A 25,127-nucleotide genomic window follows, 5' to 3' on the forward strand; every position below is an offset into this window, starting at 1 on the left:
GTACTAAATTTACCATGATCGCGCATTCGCTTATGATATTGTGTCGTGTGTCTGTGTATTTTTGTGTGGTTTAGTTTTTTTTTCTTCTGTTTCTTTCAACAAAGAATTTTTTTTTTACTTTTTTAACCACTCTTTTTGTCTGTCTTGCGCTTAACTACTAAACACACCGTCTACTGTTTCGCTTATTACTTTTGTTGTCCTTATTGTTTAGACATTGTTCTTTTGCTTAAGTTTCTTCTTCTTATGCTTGTGTAACTACAAAACACACACACCACAGCAGGGTTTTTTTTTCTTTTCCGTTGCTTAACCTGGTGTCATTAATACGCTTCTTCTCAATTCACTTTTACACACGCTTTGCCCTGTTTTTTGTGTTCTTTCGATGCAATTTTGGTTTCAATGAATATAGAAAACGCGATCCCCACTGTCCAGGAGTCCGCAAAACACTACAAAAGCGCGTTGGTTCAAAGTGGGACGACACAACGGGGACAAAAAAGGAACACATATGTAGAGATGTGGTTGTGTTCGTATTCGGTCAGCTGACTAACAATCCCCACAGCATCCACCATTTAAATTCCTCTTCGTTTTACATTTATTGCCACAAATTGCAAACCCAAACTTCAATGCACCTTCTTCCCTCCTTTCCCTGATTCGTATTCCGCCCAGCAACGTACATATACCAGCACACACACACACACGCGCGCTCGCACACAAATCCAATTTGTTGTGGTACAAAGAAGCTAAAACAAAGAAACAAAAAAAAACGTAACAGAGTCTTTTCCGATCATGTGTGGGTATGTTGTTGAAAAATTGACCATCTTGGATTGATATTGATTGAGAACCAAAAGGTAAATAACGTGTGTGATTGTATTGTATATGTGTGTGTGTGTGTGTGTGTGTTTCTTTTTCCATTTTGTTTCAATTTCTTTCCTTCGAAACATCCTTCACTCATCATCATCACATCATCACATCATCAGTGTTCATTTCTACTTCTTGTATTTGTATTTATATATGCACATATCGGGGGTTTTTGTTTATTCTGTATAAACTGCAAAATACGTAAAACGAACAAAACAAAAACGTTTGTTTTCCCACTTTCGCTCTCTTACTTTACTTTTAATTCTTTCTTCGTACACGGGTGCTGCTGCGGCGCACGTTTTGCTGTATTGTTGCATATTTGTTTTGCTTTTTGTGTTGTTCTTCTTTTTTTTTCTAGCGTGTTTAATTCATTCGGTTCCCGTGAGATGACAAACACAACAATAGCTCTTAGCCTAGGTCTCTCTACTATTAACTCTCTACGCGCCAACCGAGCGTAACTAATATCTAAACAAAAAAAAGACTGTTAATCCATAATAGTAAATTCGAATCCGATTGAAAGTAACGGAAACGGACAAAAGAAAGAAACAAAACATTAATAATAAGAGGATCAAAAAGGAAAGAGCCACACGCGTGGGCCACCAACACAGCAACACATTACCAATGGAAAGAAAAACAAGCTCTAATTTTTCCTTCTACGTTCATCGATTGCTGATACAGAAGGAAGAAAGGATAACACACACACACACACGCATTTGAACTTGAAATTGGACAGCGCGACCTACTTAGATCAACTTGCCAGATGTGGACGCCATCTGAACTGTGGTAAAATATAGTACATAGCCTACTAATATTTGTTTTGTTATGAAATTCGAACGTGCAAGTACTTTGTGTGTGTGTGTGTGTGTGTGTGTGTGTGTGTGTGTGTGTGTGTGTGTGTGTGTGTGATACTTCTCGTTACTTTTCCCGATGGAAACAGTAACTTCAAACATTGCTCTCGAAGAAAAGAAAATTGTATGTGTGCTGTAATGGTCCGTATGTGTGTTTGTCCTCCTGCTAGTAAAAGACACGCCCCGGGAGGCGGTAGTTTTAACCAACCACAAACACAAGTGCGTTTATAACAATTCCAAAAAATTCCAATAATCTTACAAAAGGGAGAGTACATACACACACACACACGACACGAGGTGGGTGGTGATGTTGGAGGAGGTGTTTTGGAAAAGTAAAGTATAAAAAAGAAAAGGCGGACAAACCTCCCCCGCCCCCCTCCCCTCACCGGACCATCCTTTTCCATATTCATTCAGAACGTTACACCTTTAAACAGGTCATCCTTCTTCATGTTATCAATTATTATTGTTATTATTATTATTAGCATTAATTCTTTATCAGCAAAATAGATTACACTTGGCCTCTTCTTCTCTCTTTCCTGCTCGCTCTTTATGTTCCCTCTCTCACACACACACACACACTTCTTCTTCTTTTCGTCCTTTTCTTTGTCCTCTGTAAACGCTTTTCTCCTCCGGCTCAGCTTCTGACATCCGCAATGATAGTTCCGCGAGAACATCATCGTCCATCCTTTCTACCTATACCTTTTGCGTATTCTTTTGTTTTTCTTGTACCATCATCTCATCATTATCATCATCATCATCGTCAATGTTATGATTCATCAACAAGCAGCGCCGCACTCACTCATTTGTTTTACTAATCCCGCACTTCTTTGTTCCCTCTTTCCCTTTGTCTCTCCCACGCTCATTCTATCCTTGTGCTCACACACACACACACGCGCGCGCATTTCTTCATCACTTGTCAATATTACTAATTATATTAATATTAGCTAACACGTGTGTACAGACGACAAAAAAAATATCACAATGCATAAATTATTTTTAACTCTTCTGCGCGCGCCGCATGAGGGGGTGGGAGGAAGGAGATACCGGTGGACAAAATTAGAATAATCCCCATTTTGAAATTATTTGAAATAATCACAAAAGTAGGTATAGTAATGCATTCTATATACGCTCCTTGTGTGTGTCTGTGTTTTTGTCTTCTGTTTCACAGCACAATAGCAACACCAATAGCAACCACGAAAAAGTGAGAGAGTGAGGAGAGTGAGAGAGAGAGAGAGAGAGAGAGAGAAAGAGAGCGAGGGCGAGGGGGGGGGGGGGGGTTGGAAGAATGATCGAACGTCTGAAGATGAAAACGGAAGGGAATTTTTTCGTCCTAGTTCTTACTAACCAATGCGTGCGTTATGCATTTTGGAATGAGAGTCAGCTCAAAGCGACAAACACACATTAATCAGGCGCAAGATGGTTCACTTAACAGCAACAGCAGCAGCAGAAAAAGCAATTATGTCCCAACAAAAAAAAGGGGGGAAACAAATGTGACCATGTATTGGAAAGTTAAATTCCAGACTCGTCACAAAAACAAAACCAACAAAAGTGTAGTAATATCCCTGTTGGTAAAAGTGACTTAATAACCACTATTAAGGCTTTTGTTAATAAAAATTTGTCGTAATAGTGCCTTAGCTTTTGTCATTAGGAATTTGACGATCAAAGATTCATAAAAAGTCCTTTTGTCTGACCAATTGTCACATTCAACGCCTTTCGCGCCCTCAGCTATCTTGCTTTTTGGACCTTTACTTGATCGCAGCATATCTTACTACTTCAAATGCCTACTTTGGGCAACAATCATACTTAGCGAGAGAGGGAATAAGAGAAAAGGGAAAGATGAGCCAAATTTGTTACCAAGTCTCAGTTGCTGCCTGTGTGTTCCCCTCTATTATCAAGTAGTACTACTGATTTATGCTACACACACACACGAACACACACATTGACGTAAACGCGAATACACAATCAACAACAAAAAAAAAACACCGAAAGGATGTTTCTGTGTCCTCTTGCTCTTTTCTCTCTCTCTCTCTCTCTCTCTCTCTCTCTCTCTTTCTCTCTCTTCTATGTATATGTTTCTTCACCTGTTCAGTCGCTTGTCACAGCGCCATACATAAGCGGTGATTAACAACAATAATTCCTTTCGCGCACACTTGTCTCCTCATTCCCTTTCTCCCCCTACCTCCTGTCACCCTCTTTCTCTCTCTCTCTCTCTCTCTCTCTCTCTCTCTCTCTCTCTCTTTCTTTCTCTCTCTTGCTCGCAATCTTCTCTCTACCAACGATGGTGGTGATGATGATTTGTGTTGGCATCGATGGCGTTGGATGGAGCAGCAGTAGCGCGTGGTGCATTGTTGTTTCGGCCGTTGCTGTTATCATGGATAGCTGGTGCTCCCGTGTGAGAGGAAGCTACGCCACCACCACCTCCACCACCACTGGACGATCCACCAGCGCCGCTCATAATCGACTGTCGTCTCAGCTGCTGCGAATGTACGTGATGATGATGATGGTGATGGTGGTGATGATGCTGCTGCTGCTGCGTTGCACCACCAGGGTGCTGCTGCTGGTTACCGGCACCTCCACCACCAGCAGTAAGCATTATCCCACCGCCTCCCGCTGCTGTTCTACCACCACCACCAGCATTAAGATATTGCTTCAGGTGACTGTGCTGCTGCTGCAGACCACCGATTGCTCCTTTGGTCGGACCGCCGGATGCAACGACGAGAACATCTGCACCCGACGTACCCATTTCCAGCTGTTGGCGCAGTTGCGAGTAAGAGTTCAGTGTGCTGCTGCTGCTGCCGCTAGTAATGCCACCACCGGTTGTGGCCATATTGAGGTTCCGTCCAATCGTAGCAACTGTGACGGCGTCGGCCACTGCCGCTGCAACAGCATTGGCCAACCCTGCAGCAATGTCGTTCACCACCACGTTCACGATGGGCGACATCACCTTATGGCTACCGGCAGCTGGGCTACGATTGATGGCGGCGGCCGATTGCGAAGAGGACATACCAGCGTGCTTTGCCTTCTTTGTTAGGGTACATGGCGCAGAAGGTCCAGTTGCTGCTGCCGCTGCTACTACGACCAACGGTGGCTGAAGCAGTTCCCTTTTGCTACCGACCACTGCTTCCAGCGCTGTCGGTTTAGTTGACGATGGTTGCTGCTGTTTGGGGCTGCCGTTGCTGCTGCTGTTTGTAAGATGATTGATCAACAGTGATGCCGAAGCACCAGTTGTAGTAGCCACCGTCGGGGAGCTAGAGGACGCGCGGCTCGATGACGCGGAAGGTGGTGGTGATGGTGATGTCAACATTAAAGCAGCGGCCAGTGCCGGAGCAGACGGAGAGGAGATGGTTGCGGTGGTGGTCGTGGTTGCTGGGGTCGACGACGCCAACGAACATCTTCCGGAAGGGTTGCTCGTGGACGAAGACGACACAGCTGGATGAGCTGCTGGTGGGTGGCCAAGTGGTGGCTGGGAGGGAGATGAACGTGGGGATAGTAATATTGCCGTGGTGTTGCTGTTGGTGCTGCTGGGTGATGATGATGACAATGTTGATGATGACGGTGGTGATGACGGAGGCGATGTTGTTGACATCACGGCATTTACGGATGTCAACGCTTTATTTCAGCTCATCTTCACCCGTTTGCGCGGAGGACCGATCGGTGGTATCTGTTGCGTGGCCAGTGCCCGGTACGCTTCGTTTAGCAGGTGCGGATGGGTCGCGACCATATTCTTCCAGCCGACCGTCTCCACCACGTCCGTCGCATGACTGCTAAGAAGGCAACAAGCAGCAAAAGCATCGAGAAGAAAAGAAACAAAAAAGAAAACAAACACACCCATGAATACCGAGATGTCTCACGATGCCACCTCACGCCCCCATACAAAGGCGGCGGCGGAGGTTTTTCTTGTCGAAATGCAACTTACGTGTTGATGAAGTCTATCGTTTGTGCCTTGAGCTGATCGGCACTGTGCAGATCGGCCAGGATCAGCGTTTCGGCCGCCGTCTCGACCGACAGATTAACACAGAGCGCTTCCTCGCACATCACCTTCAGCTTGTCGAGCGCGTACTTGTCCGCCGCCGCCAACAGATCGTCCGCCATCTTGTCCAGGTTCGGTGCCTTCCCCGTGTAGATAAACCGCAGCATCTCTTTTAATACTTCGTGGTCCACGTCGGTGATGGCGACCCGGTTCTGCTTTCGCTCCTCCATTTCGTGCTCGAACATCGCGGCAAACACGGGACTGCGTGCTGTTGGAGAGAAAAATACGAAATGTTAGAATAAGAGAGGTTCACCACTTCATACATTTGCAAACGGTGGTAGGAGGGGGGGGGGGGAGGGGCTGAGGAGGGGATCGCTTCCTAGCCCAATTCATTACCTGCAAGGATTGCTTTGTGCACCTGGAATTCCCGACCGCCAACCGCCAGTGTGACATCGCTAAACTTTTCGTTGTCAAACAGTGTCCCTAGATCTTCGGACAGCTTGCATTCTGGCACTTTGAATTGGATGATGTTGCTTTGGCCGGAAATGTTCACACTATCGGCCACTACGCTGACCTGTATTGAGAGAGAGAGATACATATAGGAGGGATTAATGTTCGCCCGCCTTCACCTCCAAATGCTCGAGCTACGCACCTCGCAGAATATCGTTAGTTTGTCCTCTGGCAGCAAACCGTTCGCCTCATCTAGCAGGAAATCTCGCCGGATGAACTTTTTGAAGCCCCAGTCCTTGCCCTGCACAAACCGGTACGCTCGTTGCGATTCCATCGCCTTCGTTTCCTCGCGTTTGGCGTTGAGGATGGAAAATTTGAACTTGGCCCGTACTTCCGACTTATTGCAGGACACCAGCAGCAGGTAAAGGGAGAGATAGTCTTTGCTTTCCTCGTCGAGACCTTTTGGATTGACGCGCAAGCACCTGCGAGAAGAGAGAGAGAGAGGAGTTAGTAAAGAGCAATTTGGCATCATGAGCAATGACAGACTTATTGACTTATTGAGCTATGTGAGACGTGAAGTTCCTCATCCTCACGAGGGCGATATCTAGATCGATCTTGTGAACACACATTTTATTTTTCACTGAAGTCAAAAATACAGTCTTTCGGGCACACTGAAATGTCACACAATGACACACAACCCACCACCCAGCGAATGGAATTTCTTGTCCCAAAATGGTCAAAAGCACACGATACGCTTAATCAGCACCCCCCTGAAGAAGAAGTGTTATCACACCTTTTTCGTTACCCTGAGTGAGTAAAACGAAAGAAAGTCAAAATAATCAACAATCCGAGCCCAACAAAAAAACGGCAAGAAAAATGCAACCTTCGCCGAGCATATAACCTTTGTACTTTCTATACGGAAATGAACAGCGCGCGCGCAATCGACTTTCTACACGGATCTGTTGCGCGCCCGCTCCCCAGACTGTCGGAACAGGGCCGGAGAAATTTCTTCCAGTGAAAGGATCATATCGATCGAGCGGACGTACAACATTACCGCCAAACCATCGGGCAAAAATTGGCGGACAAAAATCCTGATGACGGAACAACACCAAGCACCACCAGCGGATGCGGATCTGATCGAAATAAGCGCACACAGGCGAGGGTAGGAGAGGATCGATTACTTACCATTTTAGCTTATCATTAGCACCCGCGGAGAATGTGGAGGATTTCAGCACTTCACCCATCTCTTCCCGGCAGAAGCTGAAATTGTTGATCGTCCACATGTAGCTGAATTTGACCACTTTAACCTGTTGTGTAGCAGTAGTAGAGAGAAGAGAGAGAGAACATTATTAAGATTATGTAACGGTTTTTTATTTAAAAATTCTATAACGACACGCAAAAAAAGGCTCTTCCTATTTGAATTTAAATTTGAATGCCACCATTCACAGCAGTTTCCAGATAAATCCTTAATTTGTTACAATTCAAACACAAACCCTTAAATGTCAACGATGAATGCCCAAATTTTAAAGAAAGCTCAGGGGGAGAGTTTGTGTTTTCCCACACATCGCACCACCACCGTTTCTTGTGTTATGTATGCTTTTATCAAAATCACACCCCGAAAAACGTGACACAACTTCCCATCATCCCAAAGCAATAAAACAATTCAACCAACCAAATAAATTGTGAAGAAATAAAAAAGGCGAAAAAAAGGTTGCAGAGTTTTTGGCATACACGCGAAAGTAGGAAGCTTCTGCTTCGTGTCTCTGGATGAGGGTGAGTAAAGCACATCAACGGGGGGGCGCATATAATACATTCATTATGCGGCGAGAGAAAAGCCATACATGAAAGGCCTCCCCCAGCCCACGCAAGACGAATGAAAAGTTTTGATATTCCATTTCAATTTTCGCTACTCAAACGCACGGTGCAAAATATGAAGGTGCGGGTAGTGGGGATTGCTTTGGGGGAGCAGCGGCAGAGTGGCGCTTCTTTTCTTTTATTTTTAAAATTTCTTTCCACAACACCACAGAGGCAAGTCGCGTCAGGCAAGCGAGGGAATACTTAAAAGTAGCGCTTGAAAAGCTGACTGTCTGCGGCGTCGCGCACTGGTTAGGTAACCAATATTTTAATTCGCCTTCTCACACTCACCTCCCCTACAACCTTCGCAAGACGGAAGCTTTTTCCGCACGCGCGCGCTGGGGGTGGTGCTCTACAGAAAGCAAACCGACTCCCTGCCCGCCATCCGCCACGACACGCAACAAGAGATGAGAACAGTAATGAAAAGAGATGGTAGAGAGAAATTCGTGCCCCCAAAGAGGGGTTGTGGAACACCCCTCTCTGTTGGATAAGATAGATAAAAAAAAGAGAGAGAAACACAAATCATCCCTCTTACCCCTTTGAGATCAAGACAGAAAGGGAGAGAGAGTGAGTGAAGAGAAAGAAATGGTAAACATTAAGCAAAACAAAAGTCGGCGATCGCGACCGTTTTGCAGACTTTTTCCCGTAGAAAGTGATCGCGCCGAGGAGGAGACTCCCCCGCTTGCCGCTGGTTTCTCTCGTACGCCTCATCATCATCATCATCACACAGAAGAAATGGCGCGGACTGTGACGGAGTTGTTAACGATTACGTAAAAGTAGAGAGCAAAAGCCAGAGGCTCTGCTGGACTCGCACTGGTTGGTGAAAAATAAAATGCCCACCTATCAACCCCACCACCACCCTGCTGCTGCACTTCAGCACGCTTTGTGCAGTTGCAATGTCTAGGGTCTGAGAGATTATACCCTTCTCGCTCTCTCTCTCTGTCTGAATGATTCGTTTTTTTGTGGTGTAAGATAATACATGGTCCGGTAATGGGAGGAAGGAAAATGAAGAAATAGTACACGTAACAATCTCCCTTTCCTCCTCCTCCTTGTCCTCTCTCTCTCTCTCTTCCCGTCTCCACGCTTCCCTCGCTCGAGGAAAAGTGGACATATAGCGCTGAAAGTGAAAACCCTCTCTATTATCTTAAGCGAAGCAAAAGAAGCTGAAATGGAGCCTTTCCTTTCGATAGTTGGTCGTCACTAGGTAGATGTTGCAGTAGTTTAGCTTCATCTTGAACACGTATTTCCTCTCCTCGAGATCATCGTCCGTTTCCTTCGGATCGTCATCGGTGGTTTCTGTCATGGTGGTGGTGGTGGTGATCGCAGGAGATCGATTTAATCGACCGGCCAGAATTGCCGAATCGTTCACCGTAGTAGTTGTACTGGAAGGTAGGTGGTGGTGGTTGGAGGAGCAGGATGCGGTGGAGTCGTCCGAACCGCCGGCAGGATCACCGCCACCAGCTGCAGCATCATCGCCAGCACCGGGCTTGGCGATGGTGGTCGTTGCTATGTACGTTGCTGTCAGGATGCGTCTCCGCGGTGGACGCGGTGGTATTACTATTGGGGGCACTAGGAACGCGGCACTACTGCTAGTACTTATGCTATTGCCACCTGCAGCAGCAGCAGCACCCGACGATATGAGGGGCAGACTGCTGCTGTTCGCCGTTGCGATGGCGATAGTTCTCGTCCGCATGGTGGTGGTTGCCGTTTCCACACTTTTGTCAGCCATTTTCGATTATTGCTTCTCGATTGCACACTACTGATCGATTTCTCACCCGGGATAAAACACACGTGCAATGGGACACCACGATTACACTTCCAACGCATCCGAAAACTTTCGCTTTCTTTTCTACTAAAATACTCTTCACTTTGTGCGCCTAAATGTAGGCAATGCGAAAATGATTCCGCAAACGCACGGCAGGATTAAAACGCGCTGATTTTTGCTACACACCACCACACATCACGATGGGGACGGACACAGCAGCTTTGGGTGCGGATTAAAATCAACATATGAAGGATGTAACGATACATTAAAACAACAGCAACAAACACAAATCACAGAACGCAAAGCATAAATGCACACAGTAAACAGGAACACAAAGGGGAGCTTATGATTCACACATGTGGTGGGATGATTACTACTAGATGTACACAAACATAGACACGCTCACACGTTGCAACACAGTGATAACAATTTTGCAACCCACGATCGACGCACGCACGTTAGGTGTTGCGATGACGCGCGCGATTGCACTCTCACTACACCCCGGGGACGACACAAAACTTAACACCGACTGCGACCGGGGTTTCAGCAGCAGCACGCTCTATGCTGACACTCTCGACGAACGACTCCACGACACTGTCGGGCCTCCACGGTTTGTTGTAGTGATCGTCCTACCGCAGCTGCTGCTGCTGCTGCTGCTGCTCCACACGGACCATTTGGGAGTGAGAGTGCGCGCCTCTCCCATGTTCAGCTGGCGTCGTCGTCGTCGTCGTCGTCGTCGTTTACCACCCCACCGGCGGGCGGCTGCATAACAGGGGCACAAAATGAAGCTTCCAAAAACATTTCACTCTCACTTCGCGCTAGGTTTCTCTCGCATGCTTCCCATCCTCTTTGCTTTCTAGCCGCCCGTTACACGCACACGGTACACGGGGCGGCGCTGTGTTACCGCATACGATGGCGTCTGACCCTACCACCCTTCCCTCCCTGCAACTCCCACCCACAAACCCGTGTCGTGACTGCTCTCTTTCACTTTCACATCAAATGCAAGATGTAGATTTGGGAATTGCAAACGAAACTCCCTCGGCATTCAGCCCTTCAAACCACAATCAGTCAAATATCTTGATTTTCTGCCAGTGGGGTTTCTCTAGTAATATATTCCAAAAATATTCATATCCCAGTTACAATAACAAACAAAAAAAAAATACAATCATCAGAAGCTTTTTAAATTCTAAAGTCATTATTGACGAGGATCATGTAGGATCTACTGTAAAAGAATGGTTATCTTTAAAACATTTACCATTAACCAATCGAAAGTGTTGTGTGCAACAGGAAGTGAGAGTGTGTAATCTGTTTCCGGTAAAAGTAAGTCACTTCGCCTTCATCTTCAGCTTTTAACACATAAATCCCAATTTGGCTAACCTTAACAGGGATATTTCTCTTTACTTGCCCATCGCGCCTTTCACACACCCCCTCCCCTAACCCAGACAGGACAGTTTTGCCACCAAGGGTAGGGTGGGATGCAACAACACCAAGTCAAGCAGCAGCTCAGAGCTAACTAAAGCCCGCCTTAACAAAACAAAAAAAGAGAAATGATCAAAGGAGAAAGGAAACCCGATCACCCCCCCCCCCCCAACCGGCCCCTCACCCGGTGCTTCACAGCGGTGCGTCGTCTATGGTGAGGGGATCATTACTTGCGCGAACAACGCACACACGCACACAAACAATGCAAAAAAAAGGAAACCACAATTTCTTCTTACCGCCACACTATCTCTCTTATGCTTCGTTTACGACGTTTCACCCTTACACAATACACTCTTTTTTTTTTTTGTTACCCGCCCGCCGACGGTGTGGCCGCCGAGCACGCGACTTTGCGCGAACTTCCAGCCACCTCTCGCCCGGTAGCAGCGCGGGGGCGCATTATGTAAGCGGAGAAATGTGAGCGAGGAAGAGATAAACAGAAGAAGGTTAAAAACGTGTTTTAGCAAACCGCGCAGGAACTGGCGGCTATCAATGCAATGGATCGATCACCACCTTTCCCTTCCGTAAAAGAAAAAATCACTCACCGATCATTAATTAATTGATGGGGAAAACATTTATTTAAACTTTTCTACTTTATGAAAATAATAGAAGAAAAATCCTAATAGAAAACATAATTTCCCCTTTCAAGCTTATGTCATATTTAGCTACACAAATGGTTCAATTTCGAGCTAAAACTACCCAAATAGTAGACGATTCTTCTTCTGTGAAACACGGTTGATGTAATGGCGGCAAACTTGAAACAAAATCTGTGCCTCATAAAGGATACAAATAAGGTCAACCGCGCGCGCTGCTATTTTACACCTTCCATCCAACCAGGAGTGTGTGTAAGGAGGAATGTTTCTCGTGTTAATTGCAGATCTACAACATCATACGAAGGATGGGGTGTGAAAATTAGCACACGATCGGTAATCCGAAACCTAGATTACGGAATTATCCCTTTTGCATAATTAGTGTTTGATGATAGGTGCTGCTACTACGAGAGAATGAAAATGGTAGACGAAACAATTTCCCACATTATTTGATATTGTTTCAAGAACTGGAAGATGAATATTTTATTAGAACTGCCGTTTCAGTTTCACTGGATCCTATTGTAAAAATTAAAACGATTTACCTTGGTTATTCGTGGAATTCATGAGCTTAAAACCAACACAAATTATAATACTAAAAAATGCCAAACAAAAAGGGACACTCAACTTCACATAAAGTCCAAAGCTTTCGCCAGAATGAATGAAATCAATTGTAGGAAACGGTAGGAGGTGATTCTGCCCCCAAGCGAGTTAGACATATTGTGTAATTTCGGGTGTTGTGTGTGTGTGTGTGGGAGAAATCAGCATCACCCATCTGGGAGGAGATAGGAAGAAGGAAAACACACAGGAGAGACTGCTCATCATCTCCATAATCATCTCCCTTCTTTCGCTGCTGCCAACGCTAAATACAGACCGGAAGAAGATCGCGCTCCCATCGTGCATCGTTTGGAGGGGGGGGGGGGGGACTGATACACAACACAGAAGAAAGGCGAAAGAAAGTAAAGGTGAATGGTACTACGGTGTGTGCTTTTATTTTTGCCATTTGCCACTTTCGCTCTTATTGCTGGCAGCAGCAGAGCAGAGCTGGGGGGAAAAAATGGTAAAGAGGAAGGGTTGGACAACACACCAAGCGGGTCACCCTCTCTCTCTCTCTCTCTCTCTCTCTCTCTCTCTCTCTCTCTTGTATCTCGGGGCGCATCGGTCACAAAAGTTACAACGGCTATCGGCAACTGGCCGCGGGGCGGAAGGGCGCACGCTCTGCTCTAGGCGCCACAATCTAACCAAAGCGGAACAAAAATCATTGTGAAGTGAAATTCGTGTTACGGAAGGAGGATAAGTGCGCATCGGCTAAATCCATCACGGGATACAAAAGTAGCCAGAGCCATGCTCATTTTAGATCATTGCAGATTTAAGCATAATCACACGCGCACACAACTCCCCTTTTTTACGAGACATATAGTGGGATTCACCATTGAGTCCGGGAAGAAAGTCACAGCTTGTATGTGGCCGGTGGATTGGGAGCCGCCACCAACTCTCCTCCAGACAAGAAAGTGAGAGTGACTAACAACAATGGTTGCATGAGAGATGGGTGAGAAATGAAGACTGTTGTTGTGTGCACTTCTTGGAGAAAGGTAAATATCGATCGGTCAACATCGCGAGCGCGAGGAAAAATACACAAAGGACAGAAAAAATGTGAGAGGAGCTGTAAAAAAGGGCTTCTGCTACGGTCACATCCCTGTTATTTGACTATATTCGCTAATTAATAGGAAACAATTACTCTAAGACTCGTTGTTCTTTCAACATTTTTCAAAGTACTTCTGTAAAGAGCTTTACTTAAACAAACATTAACAACGATTCTTTGTACATTTCTAGAGCATGGAATCATTATCATCAGTTTATGTTTTAACTTTCCACAAAAATAAAATCTTTAATTCAGGATCAAATGATGCAATCGAGATGGACCCAATCTTCACATTCCGGCCATTACCACAACAGCGTTGCTGGTGAATCGGTACGTTGCTGAGCAGGGATGCCTAAAAATCGGGGCATCCATATAGACTCCATCCGTGCCTTCGGACGGTAATCTAGCTGCTCGCATACCACACCCCGCTACCTATAATCTCAATCAAAAGTTTGCACCAAACGAAGGTCGACAGACTTTCAGACTCAGATCCATGGATTGGCGATGGATCTAGAAAAACGTCTCAAGCTACAGGCTTTCATCCGACCAACGCTCGATGCTGTATTTGCTGGTGCACAACAAGGTGCCACACGGACTCTGCTGCTCAACAGGATCAATCGGGTTCCTTCAGTCTGCTCCCAGGTAGAGACTCTAGAGCACAAGTATTCCTTGTGCGCTGGCCAGGGATGGAAGAAAAACCTGTACGTTGTCCCAACATGTACCCCACTTTTCTTTTGTAAATTAGTTTTTAATTTCTTTTTATTTACTTATAATTAATTATGACGGTCCAGTGCCGTATTGTCAACATCGCTTGCGTTGAATAAATTTTATAATCATATTGATAAGGCATTTCCTCCTTATTCTTTGCCTTATCCCGGGCATACTCTGTTAAACTAGTTTTTAAGTAGTTTTAAATAAAAAATTTTGAATAAAAAAAACAGCACGGACGAGAGGCGAATGTAGTCTCAGAGACTCAAAGCCCCTATAAATAACTATAAAAAATCGATAGCAAATCTAGTCGGCCAACAGGGCATGAAGAACTACTAGCAGTGCCTTTCAGACTCCATAAATCATAGCGCAAAGACCGAATTAGCTCCTCAGAGATCTTCTTTACAGGGTTTCTGGGAAGAACTGGACAAGTGTGAGGCATTTCTAGACAACGGCTAAGCGTCGCCCTTTCTCGACAGTGGTCAAGTTGAACTGGACAAATGCTAGGTTGAAGTGGACAAACGTCAAGTAGAACTGGACAGTCATATTTAAAGTGGTTGGTGCAACAGTTGGAACCGTTTCGGAAACACTTAGCAAATATTTGAATAGTAACCGTTTAATAAGTATAAGATAAATTAAAAGTAACCGTAAAATATCCATGACAACAGCTACAAGAACTGGATTCAATGATTACAAACAGAAACGTCTTCTGTTATCTTCTGTCAAAAGATAAAATTTTGAACAGGTATTGCAAATATTTTATTTCTACCTCACATTTTTAGAGAAAACCATGCATTCTCTGATCGTAGTTATATTCGGTGTGAAAGTATACGTACGTTTGGGAATTATTTAGAATTGGAAATTAGAAAAAATGTGTATTTCAACGGTTACTTTTCAAACATCTGCTAAGCGTTTCTGTAACGCTTCAAACCGTTTCACCAACCATTTCAAATATGACTGCCCAGTTCTACTTGACGTTTGTCCACTCCAACTTAGCGTTTGCCCAGTTCAACTTGACCACTGTCGAGAAAAAAAGGGCGACGATTGTCCAGTTCCACCTACCCCCGCTTGTTCAGTTCATCTTAGCTGTTGTCAAGAAATACCTCGCACTTGTCTAGTTCTACTCAGAAACTCTGTAAGTTGAAACAACAACTGTTGAATAATTACTATAAAATGTATACCTACAATAAGGCTTAAATAAGGGGTACTGTGTACACACTTTTATTCATCATATTACTTGCCGCGATACGGGAAAAATGTACACAAAAATCCGAGAGAAAATAGAGTGGGACACACACCGCACACACCACTACACCAAAAGGGTCGGCAAACCTTAGTTTTTGTTGGCGAAATCCGCGAAACTACCATTTCACAGATGCAGCGCAACAGCAGCAAGCCCTTTCCTTGCTTTTTTGATGGACGCGCGCGCGCGCGCTTTCGTTTCGAGTTCGCCCGCGCTCGTTCCGTTCGTTCACTTTCACGCGCTTTTATGCTGTTGTGCATGCGTAACAGCAATAATAAGCAACCGCGATGATGATATGGGGTGATGATCGTGGGAGGCATGATCGATCTCGTCTTCGTCATAGGGGAAGCTCCCCGGCCGTGTTTGAGCGTTTCACATTTGTTCCAATCTTTATTCGCGCGGAGTGTTGTGATTGTGATTTTGCTTCCTTCTTTCTCTTTACACTGATGCTTTTGTACAAAAGTTGATACGGTGACAAAGTCTTTCCTATCATTCTCATATGGAGCAGCATTTTACACAACAAAAAAAGCTATATTTAATATTTTTCTCCTCCACCTACACACTCACCCCACCAGTATTGATATTTTGTTTATTTTTCCAACATAAACATAATAAAAGAACCTGTTCTTCGTTACACACACATAAACAGGGCACCGGAAGTACACAGCAAACCATCCACAAATTCTTCCTGAAATTCCTATCAAAGGAAGTAACCGGAAAAAAACGCTCTTAACCGAAATTCCACTTACACACCATTTGGCCTAGCCTTATAGAGAGGAGGAAAAAAACCCACCCCAAACGATTATCGTATTGCTGCTTCCTTCCCATTTTCCACTCACCGCTTGGGAAAGCAGCAGCAGCAGCCAAACTCGCCACATTTCTCTTCGCCCATTTTTCACCACTCACTTTTACCCCGGCGTGGCGTAATTCCGTTAGAAAGTGAACGCAAGTAACGAAGAAGGGCAACAAAAACACCACAAACAGGGGGTGCCCAACAGAAAAGGCGGAGGGTGAAAGAAAAAAACCCTATGAGCAGCAAATCGTATGACGGAACCGAAGCATAATTGATGGAAATGCGCGCTGCTATCCGCACACACCACCACCACCCACCCTCATATCTCGGGCCGCGTGTATTGCCCACAAAATGAAGGCATGTGCTTACATGTGTAAAAAAGCATACTTTTCCGTCTTCTTATGCTGCCGACTTCCGGTGTTTATCATCCTCTAATGACCGTCCGTCTAAGCGACCAAAAGGCACCACCTCAATCTAATGGTCGTTTGAATAAAATGAGCAATGCTCCGCACACCAAACACAACATGTTTCGGTGATTAATGCTTTCATAATCTCCCACCGAGCGTCTTCTTTGACAAACCTTACCAAAATGCTTATTTATTGCTGATTTTTCAAAGTTATGTTTCCTCTACTCGGCTGGAATTCTGCAAGAACGCAAAAAGAACGAAGTGCTCCGCCGGTCAACGGCTTCTCGGTCGTCACTAACACACGCGATGATCTCCGGGAGGGTCGATGTACGCCTTATGGGCGTGTTATTGCCTGCCCGCCTCCGCCGCATCGGTGCTCTGAAGGTGTTTTAAAGTATTCTGAACGCGTAAATACCTTCCGCCACTCGCGCGGGCGAACATGATCATGATCACCCATCATCCCACCCCGCCGCCGGTGGCGATGGATGCGCAAAACCATTACAACACACACACACACCCTCGCCCTCCATCTCTCTCCCATTAATATGCTCATTTGGATTGCTATCGAATCGTGTTGCCTTTTCGCAGCTTGTTCCAAAGATGTGTTGATGAACAAATTATCAGCAGAAACGGTAGTGTGGAAGTGGAATGAACTCTGGATCGAAGAATTCATACACACGAGAACGCAAAAGTTCTTCATTCTACAGGATTAAACGGGTGGGTGTACGGGACGAATGGCTGATGTGTATTTCCTTCAAACATTTTTACTAACCGTTCTTTTCGGTTACGCTTCGGTTTACACCTTTACCTGTTTGACTGAGCCACAACAACACATCACACCACCAAGCTAAAGAAAACCGTCGCCCAACACCCACCAAACACACACGTGCGGTTCGTTCTCTCGTATCCATGCTTTCGATGATTGTAGAGAGAATTCCAAGGTTCTCTTGTTTAGTTCTTCGGCCGAATCGTGGAAAGAGATCGATGACCCACCGGAACACCTTCCGAAAGCAGGGGAAGAAGACACATTCCATGCTACATTAAGCACGCAATACCCTGCTACATTTGTAAATCCGACGTTTTTTTTTTTTTTTGTTCAACTCAAGAAAATTAATCCTTAGCAATAGACTATCGGATGCAATGTTTCGCACATCTACTTTAAATGTATAATGTTAAACGAATTGCGAGGATCAGGTCACAGTAGTAAATGAAATCATTCATTCAAAAGTAATATGCAATAATAGGCCTGATTACCACACACAAATTGCCAAGACAAGTTGTCAAAAACGGAAGATTCGAATTATGACAGCCGTTTGTGTTGTCTGTTGGGAAAAAAACTTAACGAAAGACAAACTTACAAGTACACTACCAAGAATTTTTATTCTCTAACACAAACAGAGACTCATATTTGTCAAACTGTTTTCCGTCACCTATTCGAAACGGAAAGGTGCCAAACTCACTGGGGTTTCTGTGTGTTTTCTGTTGTGAGTATTTTAGTTCAGAAAGCCAGGGATGCCACTACGGGAGAGAAAAAATATTGTCAGGCATCTTGCGGCACATTTAGTTCCATTTCTAATTAAATGTTTTTGGGCGGCAACGTTTCTTCCAAAAATATTTAAACAATCGGTAAATGCCACCAAGAATGTTGGCTGAGCAATTGCTATATTGAAATCTTTCTCGGTTTCATTTTGGTAACTCCCCTCCGCAAGAAATCGCAGCTTAGCAGCCAATATATCCTTTGGCGTGAGTCCTTTTGCTCTAACAGGCGGAAAACTTTGGCTCAATCTCGTTAAGAATATCGAGGGAAATTTCCTTCAATATACGAATATTTTTCTTAAATCTGAAAAGAACTACCACGAGAACATCCAAGGGATCGAACATACTACGAAGCAGCCGACGTTGTTAAGTAAGAACTTCCGTTCTTTCACCATCACTCTGCTATCATCGCTCACATCTTTTGATAAATCATTTTGATATCCTAAATATCAAGCTACAACACAAAACATTTTCTCAAGAAGAACGTTTGTTTACACTTTTGGTCTTGTTTTTATTGGTTTCATCACTTTGACAGATTAATTTTGAAGATTTAACGAAAAAAATTGCTTAACGAAACTTGTCTGTCACAAGAACGGTTTCATAATGCAATTTTTTTTTCCGTTTGTATTGACAAGCTTGACTTGAGACTTTTCCGTTTGTAAGAGATAATCAGACCTAATGTCTCAAACCGTTGGAAGAACGCCAACTACGAATAATCAAACGAATATGCATCACAACAATGCAATATGCAACACTCCCACCGTACGTACATAAAATGCATCCGCATCGCGATGCACCACCGCCAACCGCTCATCCTTCGACGTGGAGCTTTATCGACAGGAACTTCACGCGTTCGCCGTCAACAGACAGACAACCGTGCGTTGTTGTGCATGCATACATTTACCCAGTCGATGTGTGGCGCGCACAGCAGGTTCATAAAACAAATCGAATGGTCCCAACCAACACACACACACTCGTCCTCCTCACATTAGGAGAGCAAAGAATGTGTTAGCATTTGAGGAGCGTGCGCGCGCGCGCATGAAAAGATGAAAGAGAGGGTGTTGAGCAGCAGCAGCAGTAGAGGCGAACCAGTGGCCTATCACACACTCATCATGGGGAACAGAACGAACTGACCTTGAACTCGGGTGGTGCACAACACAACGGTGGTGGACCACACTCCTCCTGCTAGCATATCATCTCTCTTTCTCCACACACTACCAACGATGATGGTGTGGTGCAGCTCCTATCAGCGAGTTCGCACTAAACCACACACTATCGGGTGAAGCAGATTAGGGAGGTGTTGAAGAAAGGGTACAACAATCGTTCCTCCAAATTAAGCGTTTTATCATCAATAATTACAGTAAACGATTGCATGTACCCTTTTACTGTTGAGGGATGTGTTTTTCGGATGTTGGAGATTCACTCTACCAACAAGTCTATCAATATTACAAGAATAAAGAGCGTAGAATGAGATGCCACACTATTTAGCAAGTGACTATTCTTTCGGAAACATTACGAATTGGTAGATGTCTCGCCGAAATAAGAAAAAAAAAATAATTCCAGACGTCCAACAGCCAAATATGCGCGACGATGCTGGCCATCGACCTCACTCAGCACAACGAAAGCAGTCAGGTCTCCCCAATATATGTATGTGTGTGTGTGTGTGCCATGTGTCTCTCTTGCCCCCAATAACTCTCAAGACAACCGCTCCGCTTAAAAGAAGCAAACTGGGAAGGTTGGTTGGGGTGGTTTCTTTCGCCGCACACGCGCTTCGGATGAAGATTACGTTAGAACTTTCTTCACGCTTTTTCCTGCCAAGTATGTGTGTGTGTGTGTGTGCTCTTTTCATAAGCACTTCAGAAGCACGGGGAATCGATACATACATACATAACAGTCGGCGGCGTAAGGTTGATTCTGAGCTCTTTTGCCCGTTTCCCATTCTACCTTAGTTGGGGGGGCGCATTTGTTTCATGTGTGTGTGTATGTCGTTGCCTTCATCATCCCCCCAGCAGCACCACTAACAAGCAGAACAAAATATGTGTCTTTTCCCTCCCGTGGAAGGCGCTTCTTCACCACCCCAGTGTCAATAACCCGGCGACATTTTCATATTCTTTTTGTGATTTTATCACCATTTTCTGGCGACCAAAACGTATGATGACAACATAAGAAGAGGTGTGATTTTGCATCTTTGAACGGTCCCGCTTTCCTTCATCAATTTGGCTAACAAACAAGCAACACTCACTGAAGACTTGATGAAGATACGAGAAGTTAATAAACTGATCAAAATATTTCATTTAATCTGCTTTTTTCTTGCCTTAACGACCTGCTGGAGAATCACGCCGGCCATCCAATAGCATGCTAGACTAGCTGATACCACGTAGTCAGTCCTCCCAACAGTCAGTCCCAGTCTCCGATATCTTTGTTCACCACTTTGCTTACAAAAATCAAAATTAGCATGCAATATCAAACTTCAGCTCAAACAAAAAGGAAACATCTGCGGTTACCCCCTGTGCCTGTACTAACAGAAAAAAAATAATGCACAGGAAAAAGGATGTGGTGAATGAATATTTGAATATTCGTTACATGTACGCATATCGATTACATTACACATCTTTAAGAAACTTGCTTCATTCCCCTTTTTTCTCGTGAGAAGAGTTTGTAGCTTTTCTTCGCTTCCCATCTGGTTTTCGATTTGAAGGTCATGAACCTCATTCTCACTCTCTTACCCAGCAAACACCTACAGTACTGGACAAAATTATTCATATGCTTTAACTATCCTTTTTACAAGCTCAATATTTCCTCCAATGTAATAGTTACAACAATGCTATATTTAGGAAAGTGGTTGCCCTAATATCAGGCAATAATCTTATAGAAGTGAAGTTATTAGAATTCTCCTCCTTAATAAATATCTCCTTTTATGTTTGAACCCTTAATATTTGGTAGGACCACCCTTTGCCTTCAGCACCAATCAGCTTCCAATCGCCGAGGCATACTTTCAACGAGATTCCGTAGATATTCTGGATCAATTTTCTCGCAAGCTGTTTTCAAAAAATCAAAATAGTCGTCTTTGCTGGAGATCGAAATTTTGCCCACTTAATTGTCCAAATAACACCACAAATTCTCTATCGGATTCAAGTCGGGAGATTTGGGGTGGCCATTCGAGCACCTTAATTCGGTTAGATTGGAAGAACGCAGTTGTTTTTTTGACCGTATTTTTGGGGTCGTTGTCTTGTTGAAAAATGTAATTTGTTTCTAGGCCAGTTTTCAATACTGAAACCTCCAAATTTTCATTCAAAAAGTTAATATACATATACATCTGCGGTCATAATCGATCGACATCCAGATTCATCGCTTCCTTAATTTCCCTGGAAGACAACTGAGGGTTTTGCTTCGCCAGCCGAATTATTCTCGCATCATCACGACGGGTCGTCACGCGATGACGTCCTTGTCCAGATAAGTTGCGCACAATTCTAAAGGTTTCGTGTTTTTTTCCAGATATGCTGCACAGCTATAACAGAAATCGAATACTGAAAAGCAAATTTTCCTGGAAAGCAATTCCTTTTTTGCGATCGCTTGTAATCAAATTTCTCACATTAAACAAAATTTGGTTTCCTGAATTTTTCCTCTTTTTATATGACGAAATATTTTGAACCACTAGCTTTCCAGTAAAAGAACTGCCAAATAAGCTACAGGGCTGCTAGTTTTACAGTGTTGCCAGAACGATAGTTAATTATCAAGGCAAAAACAATACTTTTTAAGTGTATGATTCATTTTGTACATACTAAAACACCAACTATTGGCTCTAAAAACTTCTTGTATGCATATAAAGCTATTTTTAATATTTTTCCCTGCAATACTTAAAACTTTATTAGAAATACTATAAATTGTTCCGTATAAATCATGGTTTTTATCTACAAAATAAAAAAAATTCTCCTCAAAGAGCATTTTTATTTTGCGCGTATGATTTATTTTGTCCAGTACTGTATCTCAGTTCGCCTGGCTGGTGTTTTGTAGCCCGTATAAACCGAGCGAAAAGCAGACCACCGCTTAGTAGTTCTTTCAAGGGCAACGGAGAGGGTGGTGCGAGAAATATTTTATGCTGCATCAAAATTTATTTTACAAACACTTTCAATACAGAACTACTGGGTTTGTGTGTTTTGTCTCAATTCTTTAACACCTGAAACTTATTGCTTTACACATCCATCCCAAAGTCGTCGGTTGAAGGGCATTCATTTTTGCCACACATAATTCACTGTCGTTTGTCGAAAGGCACATTTTTTGGCAAAAACCTTCGCCTTTGTTTGCATGAGGAAGCTAGCCGAGAGTTGGCAGAATAGTAATAATAATAATAAATAGACGGAAACTATAACGTAGCGCGACCCAGCCGACCGACCGACGGACAAGGCAGGGGTCATCGGCGTAAAGTAAGTGGTTACCTTCATATGCGCGCGCGGACCGGCGGGTGACCGAGGGTCACCAACATTAAAAAGAAGAAAAATAAATGCAACCATCCACTTGTGCGGAGCTCAGCCAGCGACAACAAGTGCGGACAAGGATACACAGAGGACAAATGCATGATTGCAATTGGAAATCGAATTCGTGTCCTTCGGCGTCTGGGAGATGTGTGTTGTCGCGGAGTATTCCGCGAGAGTCCAAGGGTAGAGGAGCTCGTACTTGAAACTATGTTTCCTCTTCGGAACAGGTATTGAATGTAGCTCATTGCTCATACATTGAAGAATTTCTGTGAAACAGAGCACTGGCGATATTCTTCAAAGCTATAAATTAGATTCTTAATGCAAGCAGCAAACCAATTCGCCCTAATAATAAACCATAAGCGTTAGGACAACGTTCCAAAAACAAATCAATGCCACACTCTCGGAACCTTCGTCGAACAACTCGATTCCGGTGTTGACATTATGAGGGGGGATAAGGGGCTCTAATCGTTTTTTAATGAAGGTCAATTTTTGGCAAACGGATGAGGGGAAAAAAAACCGAAATAATAAAACGACATTATCATCGAATCGCTAATCAATCACGAAGCTGTGAAGATGGATGTTAGGCGACTGTTGCTTACAGGCGACGCGTGTACTCCCAAGGGGTAGAAAGGGGGGCATATGAATGGTGATAAATTTGGTCTTGCTCGCCTTCTTGCAAGAGTGCAGCAGCGAACAGAGATAGAATCAGAAAATTCTGACGTAATATTAATATTGTTTTCCGGCTTCAAAGGCATGAGTTTTTTAGGTGCAATTTTCCATCAATAAAAAAGAAAATTTCTAAAAACACCTATTTGATCTGGAACTCCAAACGTTCTGTGCTGAATATGGGACCCACAATCGCCGAAGCCACATGGACTGGGGCCTGGCCTGGCCAGACGATAGTGCCCGCTGGAGCCCCATCCAGAGCTCGGAAAGGTTTAGTTCAACAACCTCTCGGCCTTGAAAGCGTCGAGCGATCTTCTTCGGAGAGTAGCAGGAATATGGGGCCTGGCAGCTTGGCCTGGCACGGGTCACAGGCGCGGTATAGCAGGCACATTAATGTATCTCACACGGAACGACGGAGAGCAGCAGCGCAACACTCTACTGTTGACTGTGTGTGTGTGTGAAGAAAACCCGCTTTCATCCCTGTGTTCGCTCTTCTCCATTTTACAGCAGAGCCAAGCAAACAGGCACGGGAAAGAAAACAAGTCCCACACGTTTTCTGTGTTCTGTGTGATGGCCGCCCCAACTCACCCGCGAACACACCACACCAAAGCCAACATAAGAGAGAGAGCGAGCCGAGAACTCAATTATCTCGGTTGTTACGTTCTATTCCGGATTTTCTTTCGAACCCTCCCCCGGAGGCCGCTTCCACATGCCGGGCACATTTGAAGAAGAAGGCTCCCGCCACACATAATACCGCATAGTCGTGAACAACACGGAATATGGTCGCTTATCCTTAGAAGCGAGGTTTAATTCAAATAATATGAATATCATAAAAAGCGTTAGAATAAGCATAGGAAGTAGAGGAGTAATGGATGAATATGATTCACTCACTTAAAGCAAATGGATAAATCTCTGCGCCAAACCATTCGCTGCTAGAGGGACAAAAAACCTTCCTGCAATTAGATTACGCATAGCTTGAGCAGACGAACGCAGCGTTGCGCCTGAAACGCATTCGAATGATGCAAGCAAAATCGGGATAGGGATCATTCGCTCCGTACCCCCATGCGTTTCGTAGTCCGGGAAGAGAACAGCAGCAGCAACACCAGTTCAACGAATTACCTTGAGAGCGTATGCTGCTGTGGCAGTCGACGACTTCACGCGACACACCGCGAACAGAATGCGCGCGAGAGCGAGGAAAGGTGAACCAGTATATTGCCAGAGGTGTGTGTTGGTTGGTTTTATAGTTAGTTGGTCGATTGAAGGGCGCCGAGCATAGAGTGCCAACAAGCTAAGCCAGCCAGGTGAAGCCAGTTGGAAGTTCCCGGGACAGACTACAAAAGCGGAAAACAGAAATCGCTTTTTATTCTGTACACACAGGTTTTTCGCCTGCTCTTCCTTCGTACAACATTCCGTGTGCGGAACCGCATAAAGTGAAATCAATGGATGATCCCTACCTATCCCGGGGGAAACGGTAGAACGAAAGCACCACACCACATTGGGACGACGAACTCATCATGCGTCACCGTACAAAAGCAAGCAAGCAAGCAGCACCCAGAGAACGATATCCCCAAGTGTACAGGGTCGGAACAAACTAACCGAAGGGCAAACACATACGTACAATAATGCCACGGCACACACAAACACACACATACAACATGGGAAGGAGAGAGAAGGGGACACAATCATCAGAGAAAAGTTCATCGTTCAGCGATTCAAACGAGGCCGGCATCCAGCCAGGGAAGGAAAAGCTAATGGGTCTTTGAAAGTGTGTATGTTGTGCGTGCGTGTCCAGAGCAGCCCAGGAGAGTCGATTATGCTTCTGAGGGGGAAAAAAGTATAACATAAGGGTGGC

The 25,127-nt window shown here is 44.5% G+C and overlaps 3 protein-coding genes across 4 annotated transcripts in view; all 3 read right to left on the minus strand.

Annotated features, from left to right (window-relative positions):
* Nucleotides 1-25,127, minus strand: part of LOC126557698 (organic cation transporter protein) — a 262,735-nt gene that overhangs the window by 211,501 nt on the left and 26,107 nt on the right. The window lies entirely within an intron of this gene.
* Nucleotides 3,973-5,289, minus strand: LOC126558050 (uncharacterized). Its single transcript, XM_050213985.1, has one exon. The coding sequence runs from the start codon at nucleotides 5,287-5,289 to the stop codon at nucleotides 3,973-3,975; it is 1,317 nt and encodes a 438-aa protein (XP_050069942.1).
* The window catches only part of LOC126558145 (protein roadkill), a 31,754-nt gene continuing 11,879 nt past the window's right edge, over nucleotides 5,253-25,127 (minus strand). Inside the window, exons 3-7 of one of the 2 annotated variants that reach the window (XM_050214105.1) lie at nucleotides 7,309-7,430; nucleotides 6,326-6,605; nucleotides 6,070-6,247; nucleotides 5,620-5,941; nucleotides 5,253-5,464 (exon numbers count right to left, since the gene is read on the minus strand). In XM_050214105.1, coding sequence (XP_050070062.1) covers nucleotides 5,320-5,464; nucleotides 5,620-5,941; nucleotides 6,070-6,247; nucleotides 6,326-6,605; nucleotides 7,309-7,430 — 1,047 coding nt within the window. In that variant the 3' untranslated portion in view covers nucleotides 5,253-5,319. Of the gene's footprint in view, nucleotides 5,468-5,619; nucleotides 5,942-6,069; nucleotides 6,248-6,325; nucleotides 6,606-7,308; nucleotides 7,431-25,127 lie in introns of both variants that reach the window. The other variant, XM_050214104.1, reaches the window with a different exon arrangement.

This window comes from Anopheles maculipalpis, chromosome 2RL (genome assembly GCF_943734695.1).
Source record: "Anopheles maculipalpis chromosome 2RL, idAnoMacuDA_375_x, whole genome shotgun sequence".
NCBI lineage: Eukaryota > Metazoa > Arthropoda > Insecta > Diptera > Culicidae > Anopheles > Anopheles maculipalpis.